Source organism: Hipposideros armiger, unplaced genomic scaffold (assembly GCF_001890085.2).
Source record: "Hipposideros armiger isolate ML-2016 unplaced genomic scaffold, ASM189008v1 scaffold_0, whole genome shotgun sequence".
Lineage (NCBI taxonomy): Eukaryota > Metazoa > Chordata > Mammalia > Chiroptera > Hipposideridae > Hipposideros > Hipposideros armiger.
In genome coordinates this window covers 2600701-2617824 of record NW_017731350.1, presented here as the reverse complement: position 1 = coordinate 2617824, position 17124 = coordinate 2600701, and the positions used below count along the sequence as shown (strand labels likewise).

The 17124-nt window shown below is 52.8% G+C and overlaps 1 protein-coding gene across 1 annotated transcript in view; it reads left to right on the top strand.

Moving 5' to 3' along the window:
• The window catches only part of KCNK3 (potassium two pore domain channel subfamily K member 3), a gene marked incomplete at its 5' end in the record, with an annotated part of 52466 nt that overhangs the window by 12159 nt on the left and 23183 nt on the right, over positions 1-17124 (top strand). Inside the window, one exon of the mRNA XM_019658840.1 lies at positions 16635-17122. Within this exon, the coding sequence (XP_019514385.1) occupies positions 16635-17122 (488 nt within the window). The remainder of the gene's footprint in view (positions 1-16634; positions 17123-17124) is intronic.

Genomic DNA, 17124 nt, shown 5'->3' with positions numbered 1-17124 from the left:
AAAGGACAGAACTCTGGTAAAGGAGGAACGGCTGGAGCTGGTATGGGGGAAGAGGAGGGAAAGGCAAGGCGTCCACCTGGTTGACTGAGGCATGAGGGAATTATCAGAAATCAGGCAGCGCAGAGAAGGCCAGCATGGCGGGGCAAGGGGGTGCGTTCAGGTGACCAAGTCAGGCTTGGGTGTCGTGGTCCAGCCAGGTGGTGAATGGAGATACAGCATGGACTGGAGCTGAAGGCAAGGTCTTGGTGTCCTGCCTAGAGGCAGCATCGGAACATCCCAGGCAAAGTCTTGGCCCACGCTTACAGTTGGGGTGCAGAATGAAGCAGAGGCAGCAGGGAACACTGCAAGGAACCAGCGGGAAGCAGGAGGGTAGAGTTTCCAGAGAGGAGGAGGATTCGCCATCAGGCCTGAGCACGGCCAGAATATGAAGGAAAATGGGGGTGCCAACAGCCAAGGCCGCCGTGTGTGATTGTCCAGGTTATGCGCTCTCCAAGAGAATCCAGTTGAGGGGTTTGGGTTGCTAAAGTCCCGCCTGCTCACCAAGCTCTGCACTGCAAGGGGCTGCATCCATCCAGAGGGGCCCATTTTTTCCTAATTTGTCCCAGAGTGCTAGGGCAGCCCTGCCCACAGGGCACTGGGTCTAGAACTCAGGACATTCCCAATGTTCCTGGGGAGAGCAGTCTTAGTGGGTGAAGTGGGGACAGCCTGATGAGTGAGGGGGTAAGCAAGGCCAATGGGAGGGCATAGTGGGCCTGCCTGCCTTCCTCCTTCCCTATCTCCCTCCTGTCCCTTTTTTTCAAAGACTTGAAGCCAATAATGAGGAGCTAGCAGAGGACAGTTTGAAAATACCCTCAAAGGGGGTCGGGGGAAGAGGGGGGCATCCAGGAGCAAAGCCAGGAAGGAAAGCTCAGGGTTGGTGCAGAGTGCAGTTAGGGGGACAGCCTTGGGAGGGGAGGCCTTACCGCCTCTGAAATGGGAGAAGGGGGAAGGCAGTGAAGCGCACAGAGAATAAGAGAAGACATATGGGAAGGTCCGGGCTCTGCCATGTACTTGCTATATGACCTTGAGCAAGTCAACCTGCCTGTGACTCTGTTCCTGCATCTTTAAATGGGGATAATAATAGTACCTACTGAATAGGGCTGTTTGAGGACTGACTCACCTAGAGCAGTGTGGCACACAGTAAGCGCTATGTAAAGGTCCGCGGGTATTGTTTTGAATTGGGAAGGAGTGAGCAGTGACAGAGGCATTTAATCACTAAAGTCAAGTGCAGAGAAAGCCAGATCCCTCCCCTCCCCCGCTCACCTCCACCACCAGATTCCACAATGGGATTGGGGGAGAAAGAGGGAGGCACAGCAGAACTATAAGCAGTAGATGGAGAGAGCTGGGTCCTGGGGAGACTGCCTGGATCCTAGGGACACTGCCCAGCTTAGAGCTCTTGGCACCATAAGAAAACAAGCTCAGGACGCCAGTGCATAAATAGGCAGCCTCTATAGGCCATAGGAGCAATGAAGTCATTCTCCTATTATACCCTGACCCAGCCAGTCTCTTGTCGGATTCTGGGCTGTGAACAGCAGAGCCGATGGAGGGCTTGGACGGCCGGTGGAGTGGCAGCGAAAATTGAAAGGCTGAGAAATCAGAGGTCGGAAGAGAGGTGGCAAACCTAGGGTGAGTCAGGAGCAGGAGGCAGGCAGAGGGATGAGCGTCCGCCTCCATGTCTCTGTGTGAAGGGAAGTGTCCCCAAGGATGGGGACAGCTGATAGCTGTCTCCACTGAAAACAGGCTGAGCAGCTATGGCCTGAGCTTTGGTCGGTTCATTCTGTCTAAGGAGCGTTTCTGACGGACAGTGCACAGGATTGAGTGAAGTGTGTTTCCATGGAAATTGGTGGGATCTAAGCCGCTGAGCAGAGTCTCTTGGGTCCATTGGGCCTGTGGGGTGAGGAGCTGGATTTAGTAGCTTTTCTAGACCCTAATGGCGTGGAACTTGAAGGAACAGCAGGACCCAAAGGCCAGGTCTTGTGAGGGTAGGGATGTGGGGTGGGAAGCCATTCCTCTCCCTCTGTTGAGGTGCAGGCTTTCCTGCTTCCCTAGGTGTGTCCACCCCGTAGACCATCTGGTTCTTGCACTCTCTGCCCTGGGTGGTGGATGAAGTGGTGCCGAGAGGCCGCCGTGGGGGACATGTGGGGTGTTGGGGTGAGCGTGTGTGGTAGAGCGTGGGGACACACCTGGATGCTGGCTCAGAGGGAGAGAAGGTCCTGGCAGCCTCCTCCAGGCTGAAGTCCCTGTTGCCTGGAGTCCCTCTCCTCCTGGGCACTATGCCAACCTATACCATCAGAGCACCTGAGCCCTAGGGAGTGTGCTGAGCCTAAGAAAAGCCTCCTTCACATCTCTTGGCATCTATTGCCAAATTGCCTGCCAGCCCAGAGCTATCTGGGCCACTGGCCATGACCAGAAAGGAGAGTGAGGAAGCAGGTGATGGAGACAGGGCCCACAGGCTCCACACAAGCTCCAAGCCTGCCCACCAAGCCCAACCCATCCATCAAGACTGGCCTCATGCATCTGCTAGGAATCCACTGTGGACAATAGGCAAGGTGGGCCAGTGGGAGAGGGGCCCACCTCCATGCAAGCCTCTACCCTCACTACACCTGGCAGGGAGTGGTGAGGGCAGAAGGTGCCATTCTCCCAGCCAGGAGATGGGAAGGTGTGCCAGAGGAGGCAGCCCTGGAGCTGTCCTTGGAGGGCAGAAGAGGTGAGGGAAGGAGCTCCGGGGAGCCCCAACAACATGAAGAAGTACTCAGAGGTGAGGTGTGGGACAGGTGCAGAGAACCTATGGAACAGAGGGGACCAGAAGTATTGGGGAAATGAAGAGAGAGAGAAGGCCAGGTAGGGGGTGGGTCAGGCTGCGGACGGCCAGCCTATGTGCTGGACCAGGAAACCCCCAGACTGTATGGTGGACATTTGGGGAACTAAGGAAGATTTCTGAGTGGTGAGTGGCCACTTATTATTTGAAAATAATAAAATTGATAACGGCTCCTACTTCCTGAGACCCTCCACATGCCAGGTCTTGTACCAGGCATTTTACATTCTATATTTCTAACCCCAGGGCCACCCAGCTACCTCGATAAGGGATCAGAGAGGCAGTGTGTGTTGTGGGGAAAGTAGCAGGCCTGGAATCAAGAGACCTGGGTCCCAGGTCCAGCTCTGGAGCTGCAACCTTTCCAGGCTTCACTGTCCCCGCCTGTTGTATGGAGACCACCCCTGCCCAGCGGGCTGCACAGGGCTGTCACTAGGACCGTTGGGAATGCTCCTAAACACTGTAGACTGCAGTGTCCACATGGATCCCCTGAAACCCAGCCAGGGCCCTTCTCCGGGCCGCTCATCTTGCAGGCACACCTAGGATGCAGTGCTGGGAGCCCGGCACCTCAGTCTGGAGTGGCTGGAGTTTAGCCAGGGCAAAGTGCCCCCTTGGGCCAGTGCAAGTAAAAGGGACCTTGGAAAAGAAACAGCCTCACTTAGCCAGTGTGGAAGGCCAGCAGTCAGAAGCCCAGGCCTCTCTCTCCCTGTCTCTCAGGCCACATTATCCCTGTCTCTGCTGTTCCCGGTCACTCTGGCTTCTCTTCCCTTGTAACTCTGACATGCCTGTGACTTTGGCTCACCCTGGTCCTGGCTAGGACCAGACTCTCTGTAACCCTGCAGCTCGGTTCCCCAGAGCTGACCAGCCCCTCGGCCTCTGATCACAGTCTCTGGGAGAGACAACCTGATTGACTCAGTGCAGCTGATAGCTTGGGTCCTCTTGGATCAGGCATCCACCCCTGGTTCAATCCACTGTGGCCTGGGCCAGGGTCACATGGTACAAAGAGGCTGCCTGGGCCCACCCTTCACTAGGGCTGTTGCAGGAAGGAAGGATCCAAAGAGGCAGGAAGAGGACAGGCACCTAGACTCGTCCACCACAGAAAATGGCTTCCCTCGGGGCCCTGACCCGCTGCCCTCCAGCCTCCCTCGTCTCACCCCCTGCTGCCTGGCCCTGAGCCATACTGACACTTCCCAGGAATCTCTGAAGAGGCCTCCAGGGGACTGCTCCCTGGGACAGAAAGGATTGGCCATCAACCTCTGGGTTCATCCGCTTGGCAGAATGCAGGGGAGGGTCTCAGAGAGAGAGTCTTTGAAGGGACGCCATCAGGACACCATCTCCCTCCTCACATAGTCTGAACATCCACTGTACACAGAGCACCAAGACCCTAGAGCCCAGATTCTGCCCTGGGGGCTTACGGTGGTCTTAGGATGATGGCCTGCTGGACACCAGGCTCTATTAACAAAGTGGGTGGTCCCAGGGGCACCTGAACGTGCCTGGACTTTAAGGTCAAAAGATCTAAGTTGAATCCTAGCTTTGTCCATTTTTATCAGTCTGACCTTGGGCAAGTAATCTCAGTTTCCTCATCAAAATGGGCCTAATAATGCCCACCTTGTAGGTCATGGTGAGGATCAGAGAAAATTGACATAAGGGTCTCTGGATTATCTGATGCTGTTGCTATTATTAGTAGAGGCAGTAAGAGCAGAGAAAGCACAGGCTCTGTTCTGGCCTCCCTTTCTCTCCCCTTGCTTCTCACACTCCATCCTCTCCCTGTTCCCACCTGCCACCCCAGAACCCAGCTGCACAGAGAGGAGGCCAGGAGGCAAGTCCCCACCCCGGGGACCAGGTCTGGGCCCTGACCACCTCCCAAACACCTTGTTCAGTGTCCAGCATCACCCTGGGCCAGCACCCGCCACACACGCACCCATTCTGTGCAGGCAGACTTGACAAAAAGGAGCTTTGCTTCCAGAGGCATCGCTGTGCATAAGGAGATGGGTAAATACGCCAGGCAGCATCTGCCAAGAGAGGCTGAGTGAGCGGCAGAGATGGGTGCCGTGTGGAGAGCTGAGGGATAGAGACACTCCAGGGGCCAGAACAGGAGGAAGGCTTCTTGGGAGAAGGCAGTAGGGATGGAGGCGGGAACACAGCAGCCAGCAATGCGTCAACATAGGGGAGGCGGTGAGTGTTTAAAAAAAGGAAGGTCTTCACAATAATTCTGTAAACCTAAAACTATTCTAAAACAAAAGATTTACTTTTTAAAAAGTAGTAAATGGTGGGGTGGGGGGAAAAGAGAGTACAGCCTCAGACAGTGACCTTGATCCAATTTCTAGTGACAACCGGGGCCAAGCAGCTCTGTGCACCAGCCGGGTGTTCACGCCCACCCTGAACAATGCTTCCAGGTATCCACGGCCATCTGCGGAGGCCGTCGGGAGCAGCGCATGCCAAGCTCCCGGCCACAGGAGCATTGGCAAGGTGGCTGTGCTTCTGACTCCCCCTGGTTCCTGGGTGCCCACAGTCCCACCATCGCAGAATGGCCCCGCTGGCATAGACTCAGCACATTCTGCGGCAATGCTTTACGTCAAGGGCAGTATTCTCTCACCTGCCCACTAGCTTTTCTCTTTTCCCAGAGGGCAAGACAACCATCCTTGTCTCTGCATCCTCTCCCAGCACTTAGTCAAGTGCCTGGCACAAAGCGGTAGGTGCTTAAGAAATGTTTGCTCTATTAATTAATTAAGGCAAGCTAAGAGGGAATGAAGCCATTTTCATCTCGCTATATTCCAGCTGATGTTCTTGAGACCAGCCAAGTGCTACAGCCTCCCTAGGTGCCACACCCCCAATTCCACGGCTGGCTCGGGCTGGTGGAGGGTGTCTTCTGTGGAGGCCCAGTGCACTCTCAGGCCAAGCCTCTTGGGAAAAGGGAAGGAGGAGGAATCTTAGCTGGAGAAGGCACCTGCTTTGACAGACAGAGAATGAGCTGCCGACCAGCCTCTCCACATCACAACTTTCCCAGAACAGCCTTAAGAGCAATTCATGAAGGTCCCACTCAGATGGGCCATGGACCAGAGGCCCTGGAGGCCACTGAAAAGTAGCAAAAAAAGAGCAGGACTCGGCCTATAAAGGCCTGGCTCTACCATAGACCTGCGTGGCCTTGTCCAAGTCACCCAGCCACTTGGCTCAGTCTCCTGAGCTGGGGAACCAGGGTGCCTGCCATCCAGAATGTGGCATCTAATCAGGAAAGGCTTCACACAGGGGATGACTTCTGAGATGGGCTTTGATGAAGGAGTAGAAGCCCATCAGGAGGGGGAAAAAAAGCATGAGCAGTGTCCAGAAACGTGGAAATGCAGCTGTGGCCTTCCAAAGAGCCGCGGATACCAATTCCACATGCAGGTTTGGGCTCCAGACCCTGTTCAAGACTCACCCCTCTCCTCCAGGCCTGTGCATGGTATATGGAACAGGGAGCTAGCAAATTTATTAAATCCTAAAATAGAACTTGTCCAAAAAAGGAATAACTTTCTAATTTAACTTTTCATTTTATAGGTAAGAAAAACTGAGGCTCAGGATGCTGACATGCCTTAACAAGGTCCCTACAGCTGGCTCAGCAAACTAGGGCCCATGGGCCGAATTTGGCCCGCCACCTGTTTTTATAAATAAAGTTTTATTGGAGCACAGCCATGCCCATACCTTTACATATTGTCTGTGGCTGATTTCTTGATATAATGGCAGAGTTGAGTAGTTAGTTACCACAGACCAAACGGACTGTGAAACCTAAATATTTACTGTCTGGCCCTTTATAGGAAAAAGTTCGCCGGCTCCTCTTCTCCAGCAAGGTCCTGCCACAGCTGAGACGGGTGCCAGGCCTCTACTCCTGGTTAGGTGCTCTTTAACTCTGTGTACCCTCACCCCTCTGGGCCCCACCCCACCCCTGTAACACTGCCAGTAGAGTGAGATTTCAGGCAGCCCGGCTCTGGGCAGGCTCAGCTCTAGGACATGTGAGGCAGCCAACAGGGAACACCTGGGCTGTCCATCGTTGCCCCCATGACCCAACAGGTCTTCTTGTTCAGAGCAGTTCAGCCCCTTGCGGGGGAGTCTGACAAGGAGATGCCAGCATGCACCTGCTTCTCCTCCATGGGCAAAACAGCACGCATCAGAGAGTGTAAGTGTAGACTTAGACCAGCCAGACGCCAGAGTTACAGACCCAGCCTTTCAAGAAGCACACAGAGCAGCACTGGCATCTCTAGCCATCTGCTGAGATGGCCAAGTCCACTTTAGATTGTGCTATAGAATTCCTTTCTCAATGCCAGGCTGTCTCTGGTGTATTCGTGTAATTAAAACCCCACCAGATCCAATCTGTTAGAAGTCCTGAGTTCACACATGTCCTGTCCAGCTGGTCATAAGGATGCAGACAGGCCACAGGCCTGGGCCATGGCCACCTGGTACAGTAGCTGACTTAGAACAGACCCCACAGGCCCCAGGTTGGCACCCTGCCCAGAACACCTATGTTGCTGCCCTCTTCTCTTGACACTGCCTGCTCTGGGCCTCACGCTCTGTCCATCTTCTCTGTCTCCACCCCATTCAACCCTCAGGCTCATTTTTTATGCCTCCCCTCCTTAATTCTCTCATTCAACACAGATTTATTAAATGCCAGTTATGTGCCAAGCCCTCTTCTGAGTCTGGAAAATGGAGTAGTAACAAAAGAGACAAAAACCCCTGCCATCATGGAGATTACAGTTTAAACCTACAAAGGCAAGAGTGTCAGCACACATTGTGTGTCTACTCTTTCCTCCCTTCCCTCTCCTCCATGCCCCCCTCCACCCCTTTGCCCCCTCCTAAACTCAGTGCACTACTGAGCACTTGACAATGGCCGTGCAGAGGCTTTCTAATGAATCCCCATCTCCCACTGCCAAGTCCCACCAGGATCCAGGAAACTCCATCTCAATACCTCTTTGGCACCCCCCTCCCCTACTCAGGAGCCATCAGTGGCTTCTTATTACCCTCAGGTTAAGATTGGAATTCCTGCATCTACCCTTCAAAGCACCTCACATTTTAGCCCTTGACCACCTTACCCAACTTCACGGCTCCAAGTGAACGTTCTGCTCCAAGAAAACCAGAGTTTTTGTTGTCATGTGGGTTATAATACTTTCTACTTATAAAAGTAATACATTTTTGTAGGAAACATAAAATATATAAAAGGTAATTAAAATTAATTATAATCCCATAATTCAAAGATAAACTCTATGAGCTTTTTAGTATATTTCTTTCCAGCTTCTCTTTCTGCATGTGTGTGTGTGTGTGTGTGTGTGTGTGTGTGTGTGTGTGTGTAGATACATTTTTTTATATTTGTATATTTAGTGTGGGATCCCATGATACAGAAAGGGTTGTATCATCCTACCATTTTTATTTAACATTCTATGCCGGGTTTCTGTGTAATTAAGAGACTCCTCAAAAACAGCACTTTAATGGCTGCACAGTATTCCGACACATAAATATACCTTAATATGTTTAACCAAACCCTATCGGTGAACATTTGGACTGTTTACAATTTTTCACAATGAAAATGCTGCTATAAACATCCTTGTTCATAAATCTCTGTTCCAATCTCTGGTTATTTTCCCAGCAGAGCTTCCTACAAGTGGCATTGCAGGGTCACCGGGTGGACACATTTCTAAGGTGGTTGATGCACATCATGAAGCTGCCTGCATGAGAGAGTGTGTCAGCCCCTTCTGCCCCCCATTTGTGAGAATGCCCACCAGCCTCAGACAGGTCTATTTTCTCTGCCCCTCATGCTCCATGTGTCTTCCTAGCACTTTGTCTTTGCTTTGGCAGCTCCCCTCGGTCCAAACCCTGCATTTCCCATCCATCCTTCAGAGCTCAGGATAAAGGCCACCTCCACCGTGAAGCCCTTCCTGATACCCCAACTGAAGTTCTCCACCTCCAGCCCAACTTCAGCCCCGTCTTAAATTCCTCCTAAAACATTTCCGTCTGTTGCCATGCATTCACATAATTTGTGTAATAATGATCTCTTCTTTGTATGGGGCATTGACATTTTCAAAGTGTTTCCACTGAGGTGTTTCATCTGATTCGCTTTCAGACAGAAAGTATACTGACCATGGTTTGATCATCTCGTTTGATACTTACTCTGTCCCCATCACCAGCCTCAAGTCTAGCCCAACCTCAAGCTAGCCCTTGATTTAACGGAAGTTTATAACAGCCTTCACTATTGCTTGGCCTACCAGAACAGACGTTAGGATGCCCCTACCTCCCCCTACAGGAAGGACTGAGCTAGGACAGAGGGCCCTGGATTCCAGTCCTGGCTCTGTCACTGATTCACTATGACCTAAGGCTGGTCCCTGCCCCCTTCTGGGCCTCAGTTTACCCATCTATAAAATGAGCCAGTTGAGCTACATATAGTCTCCCACACTCCAGAATTGATTGCCCCTGCAGCCCCTGGCCTCAGGCACCCAGAGCAGCCCTGGGGTGCCTCTGAGGGCCCCTGTGCAAAGCCAGCCTCTGGGATAGGCCAGAGGGAGCTGGCCAGGGAGGCAGGCCTGGCTCCAGGCCAGGCTGTGTCTGCAAACACTGACCTTGGCTGCCGCAGGGATTTTCCATGACACCAGCACCCTCCCCCTCAGCTCCCTTAATCCTGTGGGCCTGGGGAAGGTGGGGGATGGGAGTGCTGGGGGCAGTCCCATACCAGAGGACCCAGAATCTGAGTACTTAGGGGCACCTGTGGATGATAGCGAGTTCAAAGAGAGAGGAGACAAAGCAGTGGGCCTACACTAGAAAGTCTGGGAGGAAAGCAGGGGTAGGAAGAGAACCTGCTGGTGGGAAGTGGGGAGAAGAGCTGAGAGAGGAGCTGGGGAGATGGGAAAAGAGGCCTTGGAAAGGGACAGGGTAGAGGGAGGGAGGGTACTGGGCTTCAGAGCTGTCCTTCCCGGAGCTCTGGCCTGGAGGGAACAAACTCCAGATCCAGTTCTGTGCACTGGCCCCTTCCCCCAGCCCAGGTCCATGAGGCCCTGGTGGTTTCCCAGGCCTAGCATGGGCCTTAGCCAGGCCCCATGCAGGGGGGATTCCTTCTGGGGCCCTGAAGCTGACCTCCTTTTCCAGGGGCCTAGGGGCCACAGGGAGGGCAGGAGATATGAGTCACTGAAGGCCCTCTGCCAAGGCCACCTTCCCTCCCCCTGCTGGGTGTCTAAGGGGAGGTTTCTCCCATCCATATCCCAGACTTCAGGGCTGTCTGGGTTGAACAGTATTTTCTGAGCAGCTGCTCTCAACAGGCCTTGTGCAGGACACGGAGGGGACTTGTTGGCCCTCCGGGGGCTCAGGGCTCTGCAGAACTCGGCAGATGTGAGTGCACAAGCACCAGGCATTTGAGCCAGGCAGAGGGAGAGGCCCCTCCAGCTCTGGGAAGGATTCCGGAAATTTTTTGGAAAAGGTGATATCTGAGCTGGATTCTAAAGGATGGAGAAGACCTATGCTTCTCCCCAACTCCACCAAGCCAGGCAGCCTCCTCCCTCGCTCCTGAGGGCCTGGGCACTGCTGCCAGCTTCTTTCTGCCTCATCTCCTTTAACACACCAATTAGGCTCCTGTGAGCCTCCTGTCCCCCTTCCTGGCTCCCCACTGCTACCATTTCCAGACCAAAGGGGCAGCACCGATCCTTTGTGTGTGCCTCAGGCCCCTGAGGAGGCAGGGTCCTCCTGGGGCTTTCTGAGTTGCCTCTGAGGCTCAGTCCCAACAGAAGAGCCCAGACCCCTCTGGAGCACCTGTGTCTTGTAGCCAGTCTCCTGGAGCTGCCTCTGTCTCCCTCCAGCCATCTCCTCTCTGGCTGCCTCACCAGGCCCGGGCTGCACCCTGAGGTCAGGCCCCCCTCTCCATGTCCAGCTTTGTATCAGCCCAGCTAGGCCCACAGTTCTCAGCCTTTGGGCACCTCAGGCCACAGGTTACTCATCCATCTTCCCTCAGGGCAAACATTAGCCCAGCCAGTGCCCGTATTTACATTAGATAACTAGGTCTACGGGGAACCAGGAAACAGATCGCAGCCAGGCATTGCCAAGGGCCGTGTGTTTCTAATCTAGAGAAGGGCTGAGCCAACCAGAGGCAGGACATCAGAGAATCTCAAAGTCTTGGAAGAGGGACCTTAGAGTTCTTGATGCTACAGAGGAGCATTTCCCAAACTGCTCCTGGGAATACTTGTCCAGCAATACGCACTGTGACAAAAGCAAATAAATGGGAAAGTCAAAATAAGTGGGAAAACAGCACGTTCTCCCAACTTTGACTGACTTTGCATGTTAACACGTGTATGGCTCTGATAAAACTCACCCTTAAATCAAATGACAACAAATCCTGTTAAATTCAGCCTTCTTCCAATTTAATTTAACCAAGCAACCCTCTTCTCACCCAACAGTCAATAACAGTCCATGGAACTGGTATTCCAGGAAATTAACTTTGGGATATCCTGATCATAGAATGGTGATGCCAAAAAGAACTTTAAAGACCATCTAATCTAAATGTTCCCCAAAATACTCTTACCGATGATTAATATTGATTGATCCCAAGGGCCTAAGCATTGTAAATCTTCTAATTCATCAAATACCCACAGCAACTCTATGAGGTAAGTACATCACTGTTCTCATTATACAGATGAGGAAACTGAGGCACTTAGAAGATTAAGTAACTTGGCCAAAGTTGAAAACTGTTTGGCTCCAGAGGCTGTGCTTTCATCTACACCATTAAATGCAGAAATTCCCCTGCGGAAAACAAAAATCTCTATTTTCAGTTATTTCAAAAGCATAACAATAACTTAATCTAGTCCCATAGCATCAGTTATCCCATGCTAATCAGAAGTTGTGATTGGCAGATGTGTTCATAATTAACTTTGATGGGAAAATAACTAATTATTGCTGTCACAATTCTCTATTCAGTGCATGTCCTATGTGGTAGCGACACTGTTCTGATCAACGTATTGTACTTCATGAATAAAATCTTTCAAAATGTAGGCTCTATGAAAGGGTGGGTGAGCAGAAAAGAAATAATAAAAGGCATCCATAGCAAGGAAAAAAAGTAGGAACCTTTTATCTTGCCCTATCCTCCCATGTTACAGATGAGGAAGATTGAGGCCCAGAGAGGGGACAGGACTGGCCAAAGGCCCAAAGCTGATTAAAGCAAGGGCCACGTCAGACCCCCCGATCTCCTGCCTCCTAGTCCCATGCGCTTTCCTCCACCCAAGGCTGTGGTTTTGTGGCCGTCTAGACCAGGGTCAGGCACTCAGGCTGGCGGGCATGTGAGGTCAGTAGGGAGCGCACGGCTGAGCCCAGTCCAACCAAGGCCATTACCAAGGGCTAAGACTGGCTACTTGTGTTTTGACTAGAAGGAAATAGACTACAGGGAGAGAAAGTCCACGAAGAGGTACGGCTGGACACCCAACCCTCTGCAGGTCCCTAGAAGGCAGAGTTTCAGCCAGTTTCTAAGCCCTTTGGTAATGCCAGGAGGAGACTAGAAGAATTGACACCCAAGATTCCCACCTCAATTCTCATTTTTCCTGTTGCCCCAAAATATTTGTAATTAATATTTATGACCAACCACGTAATTAATTTTTATGTCCAACCACCTGGCTTCCTCAGGTGGATTCCATGCCTCCAGCCAGGTTCCAGGGCTATCACTTAGCTGAGAGGCTCCCACTCAGGAACTGCTGGGGCCTGGTTGGATGAACAGGTCAACCTTGGTCATACTGAGCCAGAGGGCAGAGAATAAAGCATTGGGTTTGGAACTGAGTATCCTGGGTTATACAGTCCTGGCTCTGCCATTCACTAGCTGGGTGACCTTGAGAAGTTCACTTTCCCTCTCTGGGCCTCCATTTTCTCATCTGTACAATATAAGGATGAGGCCATATGATCACTAAGGGCCTGTCTGGCTCTGAGAACCTTGAAGTCTTTAGTGGATTCAGACAGGGTGGCTGGGAGAGGAGGGGCAGGGACAGCCCTGGTTAGCGCTCTGAGAGGCAGCAGCTCAAGTCTCATGGTTGGGGCATGAGTTCTGACTGGTCTATCGAATACTGTGAGGAGGTCCTCATAGAATCAGCCCCTGAGGACAACCTTTGCATGTATCAGTGACACACAAGGACGCGTGGAGCCCCTCACCCAGAAACACAGGGAAGGACAGAAGGGATAAGATGGGGACTACCTTTTGCCCCCCTCGCCCTCATAAGCCCAAGCCTGACGTGGGCACAGACCAGGCAGGCAGCAGGCCTGCTGGCAGGCAGACAGGCCTTACCAAACTCCCAATTACTTCCCAGAAGTTCCAGGGTCCCCTGGGAATGGCTCCACCCCAGCTGGCACCTCTCCACACTGGGCACCCACGTCAGCAGGTCCTTGCAGCTCCCTTGTCCTTTCACCTAGTGACAATGGAACAGGCGAAGGGGCAGGAGCATGCTGACCCTGGGCCCTGTACTTGGAGAAGCATGAGTCCCTGGGCATTGCACCCCTGTTGCCACTTCTGCTATGTCCAGCTCAGGATGAGGCTCCAAGGGAAATGCTCCCCTCTTGGGGCCTCAGTTTCCCATTCTGGTCACCTTTCCTGAGCAATAAATCGGCTCTGAGACATTAGAATAAGCAATGAGTCAAAAAGTCCTAGCGGCCTTGGCCAATAAGGCGCTCCAGCCTTCGGTACTCTAAATATAGTCATAATAATGACCTCGTAGGAAGTTTTTGAAGATTAAAGTTAAAAATGTACCTGAAGGATAAGACCTTACGCCTCAGCCTGTGATAGGAAGTGAGGGTGAGCCCTGGGGGGGACATCTGACCCCAAGGGTAAGGCACATCCAGGTTGGGGCCACCCTGGACAGGACAGTGGCTGTAGTGGGGCATGAGCCTCGACGTGCCACTTGCTTTGAAAATCGCTGAATTCAACAGGAGACAGACGAAAAAGAGCTGTCACTTCTGGCTGGGAGAAAGGGGAAGCCTCAGGGCACTCAGGATCTGGGCAGACAGAGGCAGGGAGGAGGTCATTGTGAGGGGGGAAGGTGGCCATCACGTCTGCTGGGACATGCGCTGTATTCAGATTGGGGAGAGACCCCTGCAGCTGGGGGGCTTTATGGGCAGCCCACAATGGGCAGTGAGGCTGTTATGCAGGTGGGCACTTGGTCTTCCTAAAGGATGGTGGGCCAGAAGTCACCGCCTATAAACAAACATGGGTCGAGGTGGTGGTGGTGGTGAGAGAGGGTTCTTTTCCCTGATGATGGGATATGACTGCCTGACCACACAGAGATTGCTCCTGCCCCCCAGGACTACACTCTCAGGCCAACTTTCCCCTATGAGATCCCATCACCGCTGCTTCTGTCACCACTGCTACTGTCACAAACTGCACAGGTTCTGAGGTACTTTCACATCCAGTCTCTCTTTTACCCCTGAAGGCAGCTCTGGCAGGCAGCCAAGTAGGATTAACAGCTGTAGTTGAACCTCCCAGAGTGCAGACGAGGCAAGAGAGGTGGAGAGAGGGGAATGGATTTGCCCAGGGTCACACAGCCAGCATGAGGTCAAGCTGGGGCCGCACACGGGGTCCATGCCACCCAATCCCTGTCCAGCCCTATCCACAGTGCCATGCCCTCCCCCACATCCTGTGTGGTGCTGGCGTGGGGGACAGGGAAGGACAGGATGAGCAGCAGCTCTGGCTCAGAGCCTGCCCAGCTGTCGAGGTGAGTTGTGGTCTGGCTGCCATGGCTGAGCTGGCGAGCACTATCTGTTCTCACCCTGCTGAGGCATGGAAGGGCCAGGCACGGAGGCTCACCAGCTCAGCTGTCCAGGCCCCTGGCACAGTCACCAGCTGGATGCTGTGATGGGGGCCAGGGGAACTCATTCTCAGGGCAGCCCACAGCCTCACACACCCCAAGAAGCTGTCCCCAGACCTCCCTGAGCTTTAAGATTCAAATGGCCTTAGGCTGACAGAGATGCCAGCTTTACTAGAACTGAGCTGCCCCTCAGCCCAGGTGCTCTCTTGGAAACATGAGAACAAGCAGGCACTTCATTCATTACTCATCATAATGAGCTGTTATTGAGCACTTGATATGTACCAGGCTCTAGGCTAAGTGCATTAAACACATTATCTCACTTATTTCTCCTCAAAAAGCCCTGTGAGGCAGGTGCTACTTATTAACCCCGTTTTACAGATGTGGAAACTAAGGCTTAGAGAGGTTTAAAAACACACACACAGTCCATGGCAGAGTCAGGATTTGAATTCAGATCAGACACCAAAGCACAGAGTATCCTGCCCTGCCATTCAGTCACCAAACGTGCTTTGGGCATACTCCATGGGCATGGCTGGCAATGTGGAGAGGGTAACTAGAGAGGAACATGACAAGGTCCAGCAGTGTCCACCCCATCACCCCAACCTGGTGTTTATCTGTACATATGTAGTTGGGGACCCTGGGGGATGGAGCAGGGGGGGATGGTAATTTTGGCCCCAGAGTCCATGGTGAACATTCTCAGTGCCACACAAAGCAGAGATCACTTCCCACTGTGAAGAATCCAGGATGACAGCATGAAAGCAGCAGCATTTGGTTAAGTTTTGATAAGGCTTAGAAAGGAGGAAAAATTGGAAAGCCTGCCAGCATTATTTTATTATAAGAATCCTACTAATGAAAGTAATAAATATCTTAACAGCCCAGTGAAGAAAACAGGGCCAGGACCAGAACTCGTTTTACAAATGAGAAAACATGCTCAGAGAGGGAGACTAATTTGCCTAAGGTTACACAGCCACTAGTGACACAGCCAGAACTTGTGCCTCTGGCTTCTGAGTTCCCATCCAGCATTCTTTCCCCTCCGGGGCTCCAGGCAGAACTTGTGACTTAAGGCCATTTGATGGTTGGCTCAGAAGGGGGCTTTGCCTTTGCCTGTCTCCTGGCTTGGGGGAGTGGGGGGCGGGCGGAGATAGGGTTTGGGGTTGTCTGGCTGGAGACAGTAACACCTAGAAGGACACCCAGAGCTCCTGCTTTGACAAGGGCAATGCCACCTCCCCACAAGGACAGACCTTACTTTGGGACCAGGCACAGAGGGTGATCCCTAGACCCAGACTGATGAGGACCCTGGAGCACTAATTCATCCAGCCATGGGGTGGGGGTGAGGTGCTGTCTCCTTTCTCTGCTGATACTGGTGGGTCCAGCTGCCTCAGGGAGACTGGGGAGCCCCAGCTGCTTTGGCTAACAACAGGGAAGTCATCAAGGAGCCATCCGTGCCTCAGTTTCCCTCCCTCCACACTGAATCACAGGATGTCAGGACCGATACAGTCCAACCTTCTCCCCTTAGAATCAAGGAAACTGAGGCCCAGAAAGGACAAGGAACTGGTCTAAAGCCCACAGACACTGAACTAGAACCAGGTCTCCCAACTGATTTGCTAGTACCCTTCATACCATCTCTCTGTCCCTGGACAAGGTTCCCAACAGCCCCACGGGTCAGCTCCTTCTCTAGGTAGAGAAAACGGGTCAGGACTTGGAAGCCAAACAGTTCAAATAACAGGTTGTGCTGCTTCAAAGCAGTGTGACCTTGGGGGAAATCACTTAATCCTCCCTGTTTCCTCCTTCTACCTACCCCATTGAATCATCACGAGAGTAACCGAGAATCAGGAGCTAGCACAGCGCGTGGGGACAAGTGTGTTGTCTTTTCTTGACTAGGCGGAAGAAGAGGCCAGACTCTACAAGGTGGGGGAGGCGAAGGGCAGAGACAGGCGAAGGGAGGAAGGTTTCTGGAAGGGCAGTCCCATAGTGTGTGCTTTCTCTCGTCTTCCCCCGCTTTCCCGCAGGCTATGGCCACGCAGCGCCCAGCACGGATGGCGGCAAGGTGTTCTGCATGTTCTACGCGCTGCTGGGCATCCCACTCACGCTGGTCATGTTCCAGAGCCTGGGCGAGCGCATCAACACCTTCGTGAAGTACCTGCTGCACCGCGCCAAGAGGGGGCTGGGCATGCGGCGCGCCGACGTGTCCATGGCCAACATGGTGCTCATCGGCTTCTTCTCGTGCATCAGCACACTATGCATTGGCGCTGCCGCCTTCTCCTACTACGAGCACTGGACCTTCTTCCAGGCCTACTACTACTGCTTCATCACGCTGACCACCATCGGCTTCGGCGACTATGTGGCGCTTCAGAAGGACCAGGCGCTGCAGACGCAGCCGCAGTACGTGGCCTTCAGCTTCGTCTACATCCTCACAGGCCTCACGGTGATCGGCGCCTTCCTCAATCTCGTGGTGCTGCGCTTCATGACCATGAACGCCGAGGATGAGAAGCGCGACGC